The sequence below is a fragment of the Dunckerocampus dactyliophorus genome, chromosome 21, assembly GCF_027744805.1.
Source record: "Dunckerocampus dactyliophorus isolate RoL2022-P2 chromosome 21, RoL_Ddac_1.1, whole genome shotgun sequence".
NCBI classification, from domain to species: Eukaryota; Metazoa; Chordata; class Actinopteri; order Syngnathiformes; family Syngnathidae; genus Dunckerocampus; species Dunckerocampus dactyliophorus.
In genome coordinates this window covers 16592156-16610595 of record NC_072839.1, presented here as the reverse complement: position 1 = coordinate 16610595, position 18440 = coordinate 16592156, and the positions used below count along the sequence as shown (strand labels likewise).

The 18440-nt window shown below is 44.5% G+C and overlaps 2 protein-coding genes across 3 annotated transcripts; one reads left to right on the top strand and one right to left on the bottom strand.

Annotated features, from left to right (window-relative positions):
- Nucleotides 1-3528: 3528 nt before the first annotated feature.
- Nucleotides 3529-9169, bottom strand: zic4 (zic family member 4). Of its 2 annotated transcripts, XM_054765946.1 has the most exons (3): nt 7066-9169; nt 6331-6963; nt 3529-4691 (listed from the first exon to the last, which is right to left on the bottom strand). In XM_054765946.1, the coding sequence occupies exons 1-3, from the start codon at nt 7478-7480 to the stop codon at nt 4264-4266; spliced, it is 1476 nt and encodes a 491-aa protein (XP_054621921.1). In that variant the 5' UTR covers nt 7481-9169; the 3' UTR covers nt 3529-4263. The 2 variants fall into 2 exon arrangements, with proteins under 2 accessions (XP_054621921.1, XP_054621920.1); XM_054765945.1 differs by having other exon boundaries at nt 3530-4691; nt 6331-9169.
- zic1 (zic family member 1 (odd-paired homolog, Drosophila)) lies at nt 7617-12132 on the top strand. The gene is made up of 3 exons (XM_054765947.1): nt 7617-10852; nt 11006-11169; nt 11277-12132. Exons 1-3 carry the CDS (start codon nt 9871-9873, stop codon nt 11472-11474), a joined length of 1344 nt encoding a protein of 447 aa, XP_054621922.1. The 5' UTR covers nt 7617-9870; the 3' UTR covers nt 11475-12132.
- The last annotated feature ends 6308 nt before the right edge of the window (nt 12133-18440 follow it).

The window sequence follows — 18440 nt, the reverse complement described above, 5'->3', positions numbered from 1 at the left end:
GTCGATTCTCTGATTTAAACAAAAACAAAAAAATCCGAAACTCGCATAAAATTTCCCGACAAATAAGAACGAAAAGGTTTTTGAGGCTGGCGATGTTATGGATGGCCCCCATTGGCGTCCCACGGCGGGCCCACCTCCACGCAGGTGATCGGCTCGTGCTGACGTGCAGTCAGTCAGCTGGTGTCCATATCAGCATCATCATCATCACCATAATAGTTAATAGAGCGTATTCAAAGATGCGTCTTCATTAGCGCCCAACATTTCATTTGCTTTGCAATTTATGGATCTCTGGCAAGTATTTGAAAGAGGATGCAAATGTGGGGGGTGGGGGGTAATGTGTTTTTCCCGCGGGAGGTGACGAAATGACCCCAAAAGTTGCGTCGGGCTGATCACGTGCGTTGGTGTAAAGTGTTTTTTGCATACACGACGTGTGAAATAGTGCACATAAAGCAGTGATTCATGCTAATACTCTGCCGTGTGCTGATATATGATGATACGCTGTCTCTTTTTATAGACTGCACTTATGCATTTATGGCTTTGGCTGCATCAGTGGGAGGCTCTTCTCCTCTCTTCTTTATTTTTATTTTACTGACTGCCTTTTCTCTTTCTTTCTGGACGCTTCGTTGGCTTGCATGTCAACCACTTCCAGGTCACACCGCACCAACACACTCCCCGCATTGCTGGCCTCCACGACTTCAAGTCAAAGCACATTCTGCTTCGTATGAGCTAAAAAAATAAATAAATAAATCAACGAAAAGAAGTCATGGGCGAAAAAGAACAGGTCAACTTTTGAGTCTTGACTCTAAATTCATGATGCATTTCCATGTCAATATTTTGTTTTGTAAAACATTTGGTAAACTTACACAAGTCTATGTCAACTATGGATTGAAATGCATGCATCCGTTTTTATAGTCACTTGCTTACATATTTTTTCATATTCGATGTTGTGTTTATGTTAGTTTGTGTTGGCACTACAGTACTTCTACTCGAACATATTTTCATACTGACAACTTCAATATTTTAGATTATTTTAACACTACTTCATTATACATTCATTTTTACATATATTTTACTATTTTTCAAAGTCATATTTTTGTGCCGAAAATAGACCCACAACAACTAACAACTGACATGAAGGTTGCTCTTTTTTGTACTTGTAGTACTTGATTATTTTATATTTACATTTCTGTTTTTAATATTTTTGTGATCAAAATAGACCCACAAAATGAATATTAATATTACTGATGTGCTGTTGTATGAGAGTGTGCAAGTGTACCTAATGTTGTGGCCATCTGAAGTGCGCCACCTATGACGTCCCTTCCTGCCTGGAAGAAGGCACCGTGACAACAAAGTTGCCGCGTCTGCCTGTGGTTTGGGAATAAAAGTAAGGATGGTGCATGGTAGGCAGTCATTGAGAGGCCAAGGAGGCTCCTATTCAGGCTGCAGGTGTCAACTACGTGACAACGTGCAGCTTGTTAGACATCATTTGCATTGCAAAGATGAAAGAAGCATGCAAGGGAATCCTCAAGTTGAGTGCAAGTCACTTTTTCAGCTTCCATGTCTTGTTTGCACGGATTAGACTTCATTTGGCTTTAAAAGCTGCACGTAAATCTTTACGGTGGAGCAAGCAGGACATCTTGCAAAGACATTGGAAGCTGACCAAAATGTCAAAATCACCAAGACTTGGGCAAAAAATACCACTGTGACAAACACACACAATAAAGTCATGCATAGACAACTCATTTTTAAATATGTTTGACACTCACGGAGCACAAAAAAGTCAATCAAATTATTAATTAACGTTATTAATGACGGAAAGGAAATAAAAAATTGCTTCTTTTTTCTTCTCGAAGTGATATTGGCACTGCCACTGTTTGGCTTCTGCGCGTGTACTCAAATCAAAATAAACGGAACGCTTTGATAGTAATGCAAATATGAATGCACCTTTGCACGTGCTGAAAATAAATGTCTGCTTTCTCTTCATTAAAAAAAAAATCACACCGATTAGGCTCGGCTAGAAAAATAAAAGGGACGTCTTTTTATTTCTAATCTTAACCAATTTCTGCACAAGTCATTCCAATGCTTCTTAAAAAAAACTAAATCATTTAGAATCCTCATTTACCATTTTTGAAACAAATTAAATTGCCATGTCTTTTTTAGATCATTAAATGAATGAAGACGTCTATGTGTTGTTTTAAGAAATGAATGATAAGATAAATTTATTTTTTAGATATAATAAAATTGAGGACAGGCGGTGTAGAAAAAGATGAAATGTTAATGAATTTCGTTGAAGAAGAAATGTAAAAAACAACACATCTGTTTTTATGCCTATAAATGATTTTTTTAATTAAAAAGGTTGACGTTAATATGACTTTTTTAAATGAAGCAGCACTTCCGGTGTGTTTCCTGTATTGCACCTGTCTCTTTCATTGTGCTCCACTTCATCCTGCTAATTATTGACCCGCTCCCTCCCTGGTGGAGGTGCTGATGGCGGGATTGTGGAGCGTGGGGTGGGCGTGGGGGAAGAGGAAAGAGGAGTGGGTTGGGGTGGGGATGGCGTTGGCGGGGTAAGAAAGGGCCTGCTAATCCCCCCCATTAAAAGGCCTTTGTCCAATAATGCTGGACACTTTCCGGAAGTAGGATTAGCGCCTCTATTATTTTGCAAAGAAATGATATTTCACACTCAAACGAGCCTCACGACGCGCAGAAGGCCTTCAGGCACAAATGACTCCAAAAAATACACACAGCACCGGTCACTTCATTAGGGGTACCTGCACAAGCCCGAAGATCTGAGAACGTGTGCTGTCATGACTCCAAATATTAGAAACACCTTTCACAGCACAGGAATATTCACACGTGCTTCACCCAAATGACAATTATTACTTTCATTCATTAATTAGGGTGTACCTAATGAAGTGGCCAGGAAGTGACCTCGCCTTCCTTCAAAATAAGAGCGTGTAGCGTGTTAACTGGATGACAATAAATGAAGAGATGTGTTTTTTTCTTGCAAAAACGGAGATTAGCGTGTCTAATTGACGAGGCGTGTTTTAACTCCCCACTCATTCCACACTCGCTTTTTAACACCGTGCACCAAGTTGACGGCTGGAACTAAGGGTTTTTCTTCAGGTGGGGGGGGATAGAATAATGCTGTGGGACAAAAAGTCTTTACGAGTCATCAACGTCGTTCAGAGGACAAACAAGAAGATGCACTTCAAAGGAGAACTGACGTATTTGTGTGCATATAAGGACGTGTTTTATGCACGAGCATTTACTTTTAAAAACAAATATATGATGAAGTCTGAGGGCTGCAAGTCTGTTACGCGTCTTTGCGAGCCGTAAAGTAGATAAGAATCCATTTTCCCTTTTTAGACTTGCACATAAAGGACGTAGATGAGCGTTTCCACCCCATGCCAAGCAAATATTACATTCTTTGCAGCGACGCCTTTGAGCGGGAGGCCTTGCCTTGCCCCCCTCCCTTATGATTGCAGTTTGACTTGGCCATCGCCATACAAGCCTTAATGCACCGTGAGGATGCTCCGGCCTAACAAAACATGGCCCTTTGTGGCCCAGTCCACTTTGAAGTCCGGATCAGAATAGTGCGGCTTTTCATGGACGTGTCTGCAGCACAACTGAGTTAACACTTCACACTGACACGCCGCCTTTGCACGAGAAGAATACAAATAAAAAGCGCTAACACTCAGACAGACCCTTTCTGGAAAATAGAAATTAGGTTAAAAAGAAACATTGAGTTGGTGTTAGAAGTTTACAAAAAGGCAGCCGATTGTTCCAATAAATGCAAATGAGCACACGAGACGTTGAAAAAAGGCCAAGCGACTCAGGTTTCACTTGATTTTGTCAGGATTTATTGGAAATACTCACAAATGACAAGGCAGTTCGGTATGCGAGTTGGAGTGCTGCTCGACGCTGGAAAGAAAAACAAAGAAGATTAAAATCACACACTTGGTTACAATTCCACGGTCAGCAGGGACGCAAATAAAGCCTCTGTGTGTGTAAACAGTACAAAACTAACAAGGACAACTTTACAAAATGTTACAAAATGTACAATTTGGCCTCAGAGTTCGAAACGTGCACTTTGGTTCGTTTGATACAAAACCAGCTTGGAAAATAAATTAAAGTATTTACAAAAAGAGAGCATGCCTAAAGTCTACATGAAGTACCACAAAGTTCACAAAGACTGCATGGTCCATAAAAAATAAAGCACATGTGCCAGGACTTTTAGTCATTTTGTCAGCAGGTCCAAGTCTAAAAGGCGTCCCTCAGCTCCTGGTTCCTGTAGGGGGGCTCCTCGGCGGGGTCTGGCGTGGATGGCCCACTTTGGGCCCCGCTTGCCCCCGAGCTGTGACACACGTACCACTCGCTCAGGTTGGCCGGCTGAGAGGAGCCCCCCGGCGGCTCCGTAGAGGCTCCAGCCGCCTCTCGGCCCAAGTCCGACGACGGGGACACCAGGGACGGCGTGGACGACTCGTAGCCGGAGCTGGGCGGGGGGGACTTGCAGTGCACCTTCATGTGCTTGCGCAGGGAGCTTGGGTGCGTGTAGGACTTGTCACAGCCGCGCACCTTGCACGTGTACGGCTTGTCGCTGGTGTGCACGTGGGAGTGCTTCTTACGGTCGCTGCTGTTGGCGAAGCGACGATCGCAGCCTGAAAACTCGCACTTGAACGGCTTCTCTCCTGGGGGGGGGCATGAAAACAAAGGTTAATATCGGCATGACGTCATCACTCAGACTACAATATTCATAAATGTTGCGCTGGCGTCTTTCATATGGTGTCATATTGCTGATGGATATGTGGGATACATAAAAGTAAAAATTCTAAATAAAGAACATAAAAAGAAATACATAATCATACATCGATAAGAGCGAAATGAACATAAGACAGAGCCCTTGGATTTAAATGAACGTGTAGTATGTTGGCTTAATAAAAGTATATTAAAATGAAATAAAACATCCCAAACTGTTAAAAATAATTAAAATACAAAAAAATCTCACTTATAAGACCATAAACCTCAGTCATTCAAACTTATTTGAAGGTCTAATATGTTGGCTAAATAAACAACAAAAAAAATTAAATATACAAATGTAAAAAAAAAAAAAAAGACTGAAGTGAATATAAACCTTAGAGTCCTTGGACCTCACGTGCAGGTTTAACATGTTGGCTAAATAAACCAAAAAGTTTTAAATGATGTTTCACATAAAGACATTCTAAAAATATATAATAAACCTAAAGGAGAAAGTCTTTGGACTGAAATGCTGAACCCCCATCACCCTCGTGTGTGTGTGTGTGTGTGTGTGTGTGTGTGTTAATCAGAAATATGCAATCTTTTTCCTCTTGGGGCCATTTTGCACGTGATGAAGTCCTCCGAGGGGCCATATGGGTTTATGAAAAAGGAGGCAAATGCTGTTGTTGGTTGTCTTTTTAAACACTTCCTCTGAGGTTTTTCAAAAATACACGGTGAGCCCGGTTCCATGTACAGGTGGGCAGTAGAAGGCCCCCGGGCCCCAGGTTGGTTCCCCTGCATCTCTACACTGAAAATGTAAATATTTCTACACCTGCTTAGTGTTTCCGTGCATGATGCAAACTAACTGACTGAAGTATGCTATTCTAATATAATGCACATATGCATGATTATTACGACGCGCGCACACACGTGCAGGAGGACAGCGTGAATAAATGAGCGGGAATGAGGAGTGCCGCTGCAGCATGAAAGCTTTAGAGAATAAGTAATTGGCTCTGTCTAATTACACTTGCCACTTTTTGAATATCAATTTGACCTTCAGCTGTTGGGTTGAGAGAGCCAATCAAGGATATTAGTGTCGTACAAGAAAAACCCCGGGGGCTGCACACCAACCCCCCCTCCCCACCACCACCACCTCCACCCCAATCATAAGCACACTTTTGAGCTTTAAACATTAAAAAAAGCACATAACGCCTCTCGGGAGTCTACATGACTTAACACATTTCTTCTTATAGGTCAGCAAATATGAATAATACATAAAACACAGGGGGGGGGGGGGGGGGCAAGTGTGACTCAACATTTTGAAGCAACAGGAGCAGCCATGTTGCATGTTTTAACTCCCTGTTCAGCACGTGTGTTTATGCAGTGTCAACTTTAGGCACTAATAAGAGATGTTTTGTGTTGGGGGGTGGGGGGGGTGGGGGAGAACAGGAGGTCGAGGCGTCAAACGCATGACTGAATCGCCTTAACACCCCCCCCCCCCCCCCCCCCCCACACACACACCACATGCACAAAGCGTCAGTATGTCAGTGCATTGCCAAGAATAAGAATAAGAATAGGATACATTTTACTGACCCGTGTGCGTCCTTTTGTGAATTTTGAGGTTTTCCGAGCGCGCAAAGACTTTCCCGCAGCCCGGGAAAGGGCACGGGAAGGGCTTCTCCCCGGTGTGCACGCGGATGTGATTGACCAGCTTGTATTTGGCTTTAAAGGGCTTGCCCTCCCGAGGACATTCCTCCCAAAAGCAGATGTGGTTCGCCTGTTCCGGTCCTCCGACGTGCTCCACGGTGACGTGCGTAACCAGCTCGTGCATGGTGCTGTAGGTCTTGGAGCAGAGGTTCTTGCTGGACCTGTGAGGTTCCATCCATTTGCAGATGAGCTCCTGCTTGATGGGCTGCCGCATGTAGCGGAAGAAGGCTCCGGTGCCGTGCGGGTGCGCGTGAGGGTGGTGCGCGCCATGCAGGTTGACGTTGAGGTTGAGTCCTCCGTAGCCGTGCAGCGGCGAGGCGGAGAAGGGATCCGCGCGGCTGGCTGCGGCCACCTGAGTCAAGGAGTGCTCGGAGCGCACGTACACGTCCCCCGGTAGTCCCAAGCGTATTTGTCCGTTCAGGGCCGGAGCGGCCGCGGCGGCGCCGGACGTCTGGTCGTGGTGCAGCCCGGGAAAGAGCGCGTGTCCGCCGGCGTCATAGTGCGCGGGGTAGCCACTACCTGTTGTCGACACAAACATGCCGTGGTGAGAGGCGGAACCGAGAGGCTGCTCGGCCAGAACCGGCATGGCTTGATGGCTCCGGATGAGGAAGTCTGTCCTACCTGCCGACAGAGCCTGAGCCGGGTGCGTCATGGAGTAGGTCGCCTGAAGCGGGCCGAAAGCTCCCGTTTGACTGGAGACCACTTCGCTGTGGCCTGCCATATGATGATTGTGGTGGTGGTGGTGGTGGGGATAATGATGGGCTGGGCTGATTTTGAGGGCCGCCGAGTGCCCCATGTGTTCTGGCCCGAATGGACTCGGCCCCAGGCGGGGTTCCGCAGTCATCTCCCCAGGGTGCGAGTGAGCCATTGAGTGTGGATGGCTGCCGAACCCCGGGAAGCCTGTCACGCTCTGAGGGGCAGGGTGGTGATGATGGTGGTGGTGCTGAGCCCCCGCCAAGTCAACTAATCTCAGCGCCGTGTTCCGTTTGGAGAAGGCAGGGTCCATCACGGGGATTCCCGGCGCATCCACGCTCATTACGCCCTCATTTTGCAAGCACTTGACAGCGGGCAAAACAATAATGATGATGACAAATATGTTTTAATCGCGGTGCAAGAGAGGAGAAAAAAGAAAAGTTGATAAAGTTGCTCGACGTGCATGGAAGCTACGGGTGGAGAGCAGCAGCAGCAGGAAGCTTTGATAGAGAAAAGCGCCTCATGCTAGGAGCTGCAGCCCGCAGAGCCAAACAATCAGGCCTGGCTCTAATTGGTCAGAACCGCCTGATTGACGTCACCACTGACAGCTTCCAACCACAAGAAAAATGTCTTGGTGACAGCCAGGACGCCGGCGCGCATGCGCGCTGCCTTCAGGCAAGCCGGGAGAGGAGGGGGACAAAAAAGTTATGCTAAGCGTGATTGTATCATTAAAAAGAAGAGAAGTTAATCCGGATACAAAGCGGATTCTCTTTTGTGAGCGCGCACAAAAGCGTGCAGTTCGGACGCTTTGCTTCTTGATTCTGCAGGAGGAGGAGGAATAGAATCCTCTCCAGCTTGACTTTTCAGTAGAAAAAGCTGTCAGGAAAGATGCCAGCGTTAAATAAGACTTGGGAAGAAGAGCAAAAGTCGCCTTGGAGGTTAGAAGCAGTCCGGTAGGTCCAAAACTGTACAAAGCCAGCTTGCATAGCCTGTCTTATTTTAGCGAGCACGAGCCTCCTTTGGATCTTTCAGGAAAATTCTTAAAAAAAAAAAAAAAAAAGAAAACATGCAGCGGACCTCCTGTCAGGATCAGGACTCGTTGGAGAACCTTTACTCCCAAATAAAACATTAACTTCATGTAAAAAGATATGAAAATATACATATACTGTACAGCATATGTTCTCAGTATGTAAATGCATTCATGCATGCTCATCTAAAAAGTATTAGAAAAGGTTTTAGGATGTAAAGTGCAGTAAAGCCACGTTAATTTGGATTTGATGGTGGCACCAACCTAAATGAACTTGCTGCAGTGTGTGGAAGTGAAGCCAAATATCATCTGGAATATTTCACATAAATAAACTTGTTACTCTGCTGTTAGTTTTCCTTTTCCTCTTCCTGTTTTATTCCATTTGCTTTCAACATGAGCACGTCCAAGTATTTGCTGCCAGCGTGCACCCACACGCAAAAAATACAAATAAAAAGGTGAGTCAATATTTAGTAGAGGGGGCATATCCTAAAAGTGTTTATCAAGCTGTGTGTGTGTGTGTGTGTGTGTGTGTGTGTATTTGTAGACACACACTTTAAAGGCTACATTTGGTGTCATGATGAACTACAGCAAAAATAAAACAAAATACACTTTAAAAAATTGTAAAAAGTGAAATACATGTTTTTTATTAAATAAAAATAAATGTAGGCCTGTTCTTTTTTATTTATTTATTGAAACCACCTGTTGACCTTTTGAGACGTGCACGTGCACCTTCACGTTTTCCAGTGTCGAAAGTAAGAAAGTGAAAAAGCTTCTTCTTTCCCCTGGAGTGGACAGCAGTTTGAGGAGGAGTGTGTTACATTTTTTAACGGCTGCATGGCAAACGTCATGTGGATTTTTCAACTGCGGGGCAGCCGCAGGTTCCTGCCGCAAATCCCACTTGATAAATTCGACAACCCACAAGGTTTTCTCACACACGCACGCACACACACACACACGGCATGGCTCGGTGGCCTTTAGAGAAAGTGGAAACATTATTGCTTTTACAGATGCCAACATGGAATATATATATATATATTTTTTAACAATTTAAATACAAAAAAACGTAAGTAGCTTTGACGATATGTGGCAACCACGTGACCCCACCATGCAGGTAAGGATGATTTATCATTTTTAAATGTAGGTGATATTTTGTTGGGTGGAAAAAGGAGTGTGTGTTTTGGATTTGCTGCAAGAATAAAATGTCTGCTGTGTTTTTGTTGCATGATGTCTTGCTACGTGGATTATTTGGTGAGTGGATGTTATTGAGGGGAGGTGGAAGGGCTGGGGGTTTTGGCTGGGGGGGAATGTGTGGAGCAGCCAATGAGGGAGCATCCCGAGCCCCCACGTGACCGCACCCCCCCTCCCTCCTCCCATTGATCAGGGCTGGACCGTGTTGTCTTTTCAATTCATTTATCTGCAGGAATGATTGCGACTATCAGTCTGGAGCTCACCGCCTGACTGAGGAGGTGAAAGTCGCGCCACGGGGAGATAAGCGCCAAAAAAAAACAGCGTGCGCGGGTTCTGTGCGTGGGCGTCCGACGCGCCTTAGAAAGTAAACAAGCGAGCTGGATTGTTTTTTGGTGGGGGGGTACTTTTGCCGGGTGCGAGAAGATCCCCAGAAAGTGAGGGCAGAAAGGAAAGGGGGGGAGGGAGGAAGAATATCTGTGCGTGCTTTTTTCCTGCGTGGGCTCAGTACGTGAGTGAAGATGCTCCTGGACGCAGGACCTCAGTATCCCGCCATAGGAGTCACTACTTTCGGCTCCACTCGGCATCACTCAACAGGCGAGGTGACGGAGAGGGAGGTGGCGCTGGGCATCAACCCGTTCGCGGACGGCATGGGCGCCTTCAAAATCAACCACGGCTCCCACGAGCTGGGCGGCGGACAGACGGCGTTCTCCTCGCAGGCGCCGGGCTACGCGGCGGCGGCCGCCCTGGGCCACCATCACCACCACCACCACCACCCGGGCCACGTCGGCTCCTACTCCACGGCGGCGTTCAACTCCACGCGGGACTTTCTGTTCAGGAACCGGGGCTTCGGGGACGCGGCCGGGGCGCAGCACAGCCTCTTCGCCTCCGGGGGCTTCGCCGCGGGGCCGCACGGACACTCGGAGGCGGCGGGTCACCTGCTCTTCCCGGGGCTCCACGAGCAGGCGGCGGGCCACGCGTCCTCCAACGTGGTCAACGGCCAGATGCGTCTGGGCTTCTCCGGGGACGTGTACGGCCGCGCCGCCGCCGAGCAGTACGGCCACGTTAGCAGCCCGCGCTCAGACTACGCCTCCACGCAGCTGCACGGCTACGGGCCCATGAACATGAACATGGCCGCCCACCACGGAGCCGGGGCCTTCTTCCGGTACATGCGGCAGCCCATCAAGCAGGAGCTCATCTGCAAGTGGGTCGAACCCGAGCAGCTGGCCAGCCCCAAAAAGTCCTGCAACAAGACCTTCAGCACCATGCACGAGCTGGTCACGCACCTGACCGTGGAGCACGTGGGGGGGCCCGAGCAGACCAACCACGTCTGCTTCTGGGAGGACTGCTCCAGGGAGGGCAAGCCCTTCAAGGCCAAGTACAAGCTGGTCAATCACATCCGCGTGCACACCGGGGAGAAGCCCTTCCCGTGCCCTTTCCCGGGCTGCGGGAAAGTCTTTGCGCGCTCGGAAAACCTCAAAATTCACAAAAGGACGCACACGGGTAAGCCTGCAGGAAAATAACATTACACATAATAATAATAATAATAAATATCACGTGCATGTCCTAATCAAATAAAACACATTCTTGCATTAATAATCAGAAGAATTAATTCCCGCCTATTTGATGTGATTGTATTTGATATTTGTTATTTAGGAGAGAAGCCCTTCAAGTGCGAGTTCGACGGCTGTGACAGGCGCTTTGCAAACAGCAGTGATCGCAAGAAACACATGCACGTGCACACGTCCGATAAGCCCTATTTGTGCAAAATGTGCGACAAGTCGTACACGCACCCCAGCTCCCTGCGAAAGCACATGAAGGTAAAGGCTTTTTTTGGCAGGAATTGTTTACAAATATATTCTATATTTGTGTGCTTTATTTTATTTTTTTTTATGATCATTTTAATTTATTTTATTTTGTGCTGCAGGTCCACGAATCCAGCAACCCCGCTTCCCAGCCGTCCCCCGCGGCCAGCTCGGGCTACGAGTCGTCCACCCCCCCCACCATAGTGTCCCCGTCCACAGAGAACCAGAGCAGCAGCTCCATATCACCAGCAGCCCCCGCAGTGCACCACACGGCCAGCCACAGCACCCTCTCGTCCAATTTCAATGAATGGTACGTGTAAATATTTTTGCAAACACTAAAAAAGACAATTTTGGACTGCAAAGACTTTGAGGGGAAAAAGTGGAGAGCAATCAATGAAAGAATGCATGGACCAAAAAAAAAAAAAAGAGAAAAGAAGGAGCCAACTTTGTTCCATCGTTTCTTGTTATTTTTACCTAAAGACTCCAAAAGCTGATTTTTTTTGTACATATCACCAAAATGGAGATGAAATGTAATATTTTATTTTGTAAATAGTTCTATCACAGCTGATAAAAAGTGCTCCCTTGCTATAAAGAATGTTCTAGTTGTGTACCAAATGTGAATGATGAGTATTCCAGTCTCCACGTCCAGCTAACAGACTAGTAGTCATGTTTTTTTCTATATGTATAATTGTTGTTATTTAAATGTCATGTCGACCAATCGTCTAATAGTGAACCTGTTTATTATGTACGTGATAAATATACAAAAAAATGACCTGTGTTGTCTGAGAGGAAGTATTATTATGAACAATATTACCATGATGAATTACATGTAACTAGCTCAATTTTCCATATTTATCCGCATGTTTAGAAGTGGTCGGTATTTATGGAGAAATGCGCTCGTATGTCGAAATTTAGTTTCAATAAAACATAAAAAAATGTTTGGATACATTTCGTACTACATTAAAGGACTCAAAACGATGCTTATTTTTGTACATTTTATTAGAGAATTAATTTCGTGTGTGTGTGTGTGTGTGTGTGTGTTGTCACAAGTTTAGTGACAGTCAATAACAAGAAGTCAATTCGCGACACCCTCTCCCCACACCTCACACATAACCAACCCCCCCACCCACCCCCGTGTTTATCCAAATTAGCATCCAACACTTTGCCCTGCAGTAATGTGCAAATTAAATCGATTAATCACGCCGGTTGTTCCTCAGTGGATAAAGAAGTTGGCCTTACTTAATTGTTGCCGAATCTCATTTTGCAATCTAATTTATTTCCCTTTTCCAACGTTTGTGGGATTGCGTGGATTTATAGAGGAAGGGTGGGAGCAAGGGGGTGCACTCGTGCATGAAAAGTGTACCCCCACTTTCTTTTTTGTGGTATATTTCATTGTCTGCAGCTTGCTTGAGCGGCCCATTAGGCAGCCAAGATCACATCATGATCGCCGTGCATGAAGAAGGCTGCACTAAAAAAAACACCCCAAAAGATAGAAGACATGCTTAAAAAAACAAACAAAAAAAAACCCAACAACAACAACAACAGTGCAGACGTGGAGGAAGGAAAGAAAGACGAAAAGGCATGAAAAAGCATGAACAAGCTTGCAGCATGTTGGTGGAAATGTATTGAAATGTATTCATATTTTCTTTTCATGGACTATTACATCCGCGGATAAATGAGGGATGCTGCTGCTAAAATGACTTTTTTCGACTCTATTTAACACTGTCGTCTTCATTCCACGCCGTGTGGATGCCTCACTTTGCACACGCGCACGCCACTTTATTAGGCACAGCCAAAAACTGATAGCAAACGCAGTCGACCTTTTCTATTCAATAATACACTTTACATATTTATTCCTTATCAGTGTTGCTGACTGATGTTTGGAATTTATTTCTATTTGTTTGGAATGTGCTCACCCAAATATTAGGAACAGCATGACACAGTCGAGTTGTGCAAGCTCAATAATAAACATTGATAACATGATCAGCTGTATTGTTTAAAACAAAAAGCGTACAAATAGAAACAGACATTCTGCCTTTACAGAGACTGACGATAAAAATGTTTACTATGGAGCTGATAGTTTTGCATCATATTTTGAAGAGGTTAAATATTTAAATCTATTTAATCTATTTTAATACGAAAAAGTTGCATTTGAAAGAGATTGGATTTTGTTAGATTTGATGTAAATTCAATTTCATCAAAAGAAAAGATGGATTTTAGATGTTTATTATTATTGTGGTTGTGCTGCTGCTTGTATTTGGATGAACGACCTCAAACGAAGACGGATGTCTGACGCATGTTACGAGCTATAGTACCTTTAAAAAGGGTCAGTGTTTGCATGATGCACGTGTGCTTAATGATAACGCCACGAGCATTGCTGGAGATGAGACGGTGCACGCGTGCGTGCATGCTAAAACAACACGACGTTAAACGTAACGAGGTGACTTCGCGCACTGACACGCCAGCTATGTTGTTTAGTGGCCTCGCATTACTGCAGAAAAACATCGACGCGGCATGTAATGCTGCTGCTGGCTGCGCGCGGCACACGTGCACTTTTAATCAAATGCTTCCAAAATGAGCCATAAAGCATCCTGACGTGCGCGTCTTTATTTTGCAGCACTATTGATTCATGACGGCGCTCAAATATTTCAACGCTCGTGTGCGCGTGCGTGTGATATTGTTTTGATTGGAGGTGCCGGATGGAGAAGTAAATAAAGTTAAACACACACTTGATGTGGTTGCAGGACACGTGACGTCTATTTTTACCCGGGAAAAGTGGAGACTCCACCCGGGAAATAGTAGCCTGCACGCTAGCAGCTTCCATCTGCTGCTTGACGACCAAAAGACCACTCGGGAGGCGTGCACACGTTTCGGTTCAATCCGTTCACATATACAGTAAATACCGATGTACTGACTGATGCATTGTCATGTGGGGAGGCGCTGGACACGTGATTAGGTACACTGTGGAGTCAAGCTGGTGTGCAGCAAAACATGAACTTAGTCATGTCTAAGTGTGCAGTTGAACACGAGTAAGTATGTTTATTATTGTGGTTTGCTTGTAGTACTCTTTTTAGATTGTCCTTCGCAGGCAGTTCAATAAACAAAATATTAGAAGCGGCTGGCAGTGTGACAGCTGCAAACACAATGATACATTTTTTTATATTCATACATCAAAATTCAACATTGTTGCTGCTGATTTGTATTTTTTTAAATGTTTGTTACTGTGCGGGGGTACTTAATGCTACACAACGCCCCAAAACATCATCTATATCATTTTATCTTTTAATATCATTGAAATGATCGATTTGAAGCTAAGCAGCCTTTAGGTATGCAACCAAAAGAATGTGGAAAAACATTTGACAATATTTCCAACTCTTACAATAATCAGACGTGCAGTTGGAATATTTTGCAGTTTTTTAAAGAATTATTTAAGCCCGTCACTGATTGGGACATTCATCTCCACTTTGTCTGGGAGGTGCGCGTGTGTGTTCGTTATAGTGACACATAGACTCCCGGTGACCCCCGTAGCATCAGTTGTAGTCTGTGACACACTATTAGACGGTGCAGGAGATTTGTGGAGGCGCTGACCCGCTGATGTTTGTACCCCTCAAGTACGCCCCCCCCTTTTTTTTGACGTGTTGCTGAATGAAAGTGGTCCAATTAGCTGCCCCTGCTGCACACCTCAAACATTCCCACTAGCATGAGTAACAACTTTTATGAAATAAACGCAAGGATGCTTTATAATAACTCCAACATGGCTGAATGGTGCAGCTTCATGTACTTTCCTATCATTTCTAAAACGGTTTTACACTTAAAAAAAAAAAAGGGAACATTTGTTGGAGATATTCTAAGGGAAACGCCGCTTTTTTCTATAGGAAGTAGTGGAAAGTGAATTTACACGTAAAAGCGACGGACAGAAATTCCCTTTTAAACATTCCTAACCGTCACCTGACACAGGCGTAGCGTTGGAACGCAGGCTCTCGGACTTGCAGGCCTCAAGCTCTTAAGTGTCGCAAGTGGAAAAGGAATAAAACAAAACAAAAACAGCTGTCATGCAAGTGTAAAAAGACATAGAAATAATAACAGGAAGACAGACGTACTTAAAAAAATAAAAGTACTCACCCGAGGTCGCTTGACTGACAAATATGCGAGGCAAAGTTGGGGGGGAAAAAATGTTGCCGCGGAGGCCAGTCTCTCCACGGCCAACTTTGCGGCAGTCTTCTGAACATCTGACTGTCGCGTCACCCGTCATAAAAATTACACTTTCTGTTCTATGGTTTTCATCACACTTTTCTTTTGGTGCCCTTCAAACAGAAAAACGCCAAAGACTAACCAAAGCGCACGTGCGGAGTAAATCCAACAATGACCCGCAGATGAAGGCGTAGACTCCCAGTCAAAAATTTACAGACACATTCCAATGTTATTGTATTGCGGAGTGTCTCCATATTTTTGACCGGTGGTGTTTTTTCCTCAGACAATGTCGCTCAGTGTGGAGGCTCCACAGCAGCAAGGAAATATTTTAAAAAATGTATTTGAAGAGAAGGTAAATTTCCACAAATGACCGTCAGAGGAAAATGAGTTGAGTAGGAAAGGCTGACGTTTGCTCAAAGGAACATCAGAAACCACTCAAACGCTGACAATTTGGACTAAAAGATCCGAGTATCAGGTGTCACACTAAAATGTCTGCTGCTACCAGAGTCCAGCAACATGGAATTCCTCGTCTCTTCCCAGAAGCTCATGAAAATATCACAAAAATAATTTCCTTGTTTAAGAAAGTACCACCATCATTTCATTCGTCTAGCTTGAATACAACACAGGTCTTCATGAGCTACGCACTTTACTGAGCCCAGGGAGACTGAAATGCAAATGAGGGGTGCTTCTCACAATAGATACTAATGTTGTATAGCAAAGTTAAGCTAAATATTACGGTAGTACTACAAGTACACACCAATGTAAAACTACAACCACAAGAGAGCAATATTTTTTGTAAAGGTACAATTTATTTCACAGTCATACACTGACTGCAGTGTGTGTGTGTGTGTGTGTGTGTGTGTGTGTGTGTGTGTGTGTGTGTGTGCGCGCGCGTGCGTCCCGTCTCCTGCAGGAGTGCGTTTTGCAGTGTCAGTAAAACTTTGCCCGTTTAGGGAACTTCACGTCCTTATGATGATGTAATGGAGTTCACGTCAGATGTCAATCATGTCTGCTAAGCCCCGCCTCCCTGCATCACGTTGCCTTTACACAGGAGAGAAGCTGCCAAAGAAACGGTGCTGGTCACCAGGTGGACGTGCAGCACCACCACTCAGGCATACGCTGTGTGTGTGTCGCGCGCGCGTGCGTGCGTGCGTGCAGCAAGAAAAACGGTGCGCATGTTTTTTTTTTTTTAGCACTTCTGTGACAGAAAATTTGTTGAAAATAAAAAAAATCAAATTCAGACTTGTAAAAATGCTTTTTTATAACATGACAATGTAGAGATAAATTACTATTATTAGTTAAATGTTCAGCCAAAACAAGCAATTTAAGCTGATTTATTAGAATGCATTATTAGAGTTGAATAATAATTGTATTATCATTGCTATTTTTATTAGATATAAATTAATTTAATTGAATTCTTTATTAGAGTGGACACGAAGTCAATGGCAAATAATAGAATCCTAAAAATTCAATACATTTCAAGCTCTGAAAGGATTGACTAAACAGTTGTTGGGCATAGTGAAGCCAGTCTTCCATAAGTGAAATATTAGTTGAGGTGAACAGAACACCAAAACGAGCTAATAAAAATGAGCTTGTGTTAAATCAGTTTTTATGAGCGTAGTGTGCGCATGAAAATCTCCACACCGTAGCCAAGTACATTGTGCAACTCGATGTCAGCAATGACATCCATCAACATTGCAGCTGTGAGGGATTTCAGAATAAAATGGCAACCATCCCGTCCATAATAGGATGTGTACATCCAATTAGGCGCTGCTGCCTGTTGCTCTGATTGATCGTAATAAATCCAAACCCGCTCGCAGTCCAGGTGCTGCTTATGAAACTTGCAGCGGCTTCAATTCATCAACTAATTGCTTTTCCCACCTGCGAGGAAGCAACTGTGGCCATTTGGTCAAAATTGAATACAATTGTTGTTGTGATATTTGATGATTTTGTCTTTCTTGGAAGTGAAGCTGCAAGGTAAAAAGGCAGCCCCTAAGAGCGTTCAAGTGGCTTGCAGATGCCTCAGTGAAGCATCAATCTCTGTCAGTGGAGTAATAATGCACACATTCCATACTGGGACACTGTAGGAGTGAAGGGGGGGGGCAGAGTAGGTTCCCAAAACCCCATCAAGGCTGGGATCAAGTGTGAGAAGCAGCAATGCAGTGAGGATGCAGAGAGAATGAAATGACAGACGTGCTTCGGAGGGAGGATTGGCCAAACTGGAGGACATCAACCTTCTGGAATTCAGAGTTGAAAGAAAAGCAACTCAGTGCCGTAAAATGTTAGTCAGTAGTTCATATGCACTAAACCTGAATGGTGCTGAAGCACATTAAACAATTAGATGGTGTTTAACGTTTTAAGGATGGGATTAACAGCAGATTATGCAACTGGGAAGCAGCTCCCTCTTGCGTGTATAGCAGCGTTCCACATACGTTCATTTAGTTGTGGCAGCCCGCTACGAATACGTTTGGATCGCCACAAATGGATTTGGTGTGAGCCGCTCACAAACACATAATGGGACTGTCTGCAAATGTAGCTTGTCCTTTCCAGGCATTGTAACTCTGCTTCTTAACACCTCTTACGCACCTGCTCTGCCAGAGAAGAAGACGTAGCAGGAGGGATCAGTGTTGGCAAAGTAGCAACTTTGTTGTTAAATTTAGCGAGTATTCAGAAAAGGAACTAGCAACCCATTTAGCAACTTTGAAACCAACACCAAAGCATGGCTCGCTCTTCAAAGAGCAGCAGGTCCTGCACGATCAATTCAAAGTGCCCATGCCACGTAATCAAAGTGTTTTTATGGATATTTTAAAAAGGCATATTTTTCTATGACCTTTCATCCTTACAGAAATGTACGGTTTTGTCTGTAAAAACTGAGAATTCAAAAAACATTGGTCAAAAGGGGATGCAACTAACTAGAATTTTATTAGAAGATTCATCTGAATTTTGCTGTTTGGATGGACGGAGCCAAATGGACCACATCAACAGAGCAAAAGCCAACAGCGGTTTGGTCAGCAGCGTATCCAAAGTCAAAGTTAAGTTGTGTGAATGTCTTGTTTTGTCTAAAACAAACATAGCAGCTCTGCTTTCATGCAAGA

Bases quoted from the DNA above. Each gene is read 5' to 3' on its own strand.
- zic4 (XM_054765945.1), bottom strand. From the start codon at position 7,480: ATGAGCGTGGATGCGCCGGGAATCCCCGTGATGGACCCTGCCTTCTCC. The intron at 4,692-6,330 runs GTCAGTAAAATG...GCCCCCCCCCAG, and splicing joins TCACAAAAGGACGCACACGG to GAGAGAAGCCGTTCAAGTGC.
- zic1 (XM_054765947.1), top strand. From the start codon at position 9,871: ATGCTCCTGGACGCAGGACCTCAGTATCCCGCCATAGGAGTCACTACT. The intron at 10,853-11,005 runs GTAAGCCTGCAG...TTTGTTATTTAG, and splicing joins TCACAAAAGGACGCACACGG to GAGAGAAGCCCTTCAAGTGC. The intron at 11,170-11,276 runs GTAAAGGCTTTT...TTTGTGCTGCAG, and splicing joins CCCTGCGAAAGCACATGAAG to GTCCACGAATCCAGCAACCC.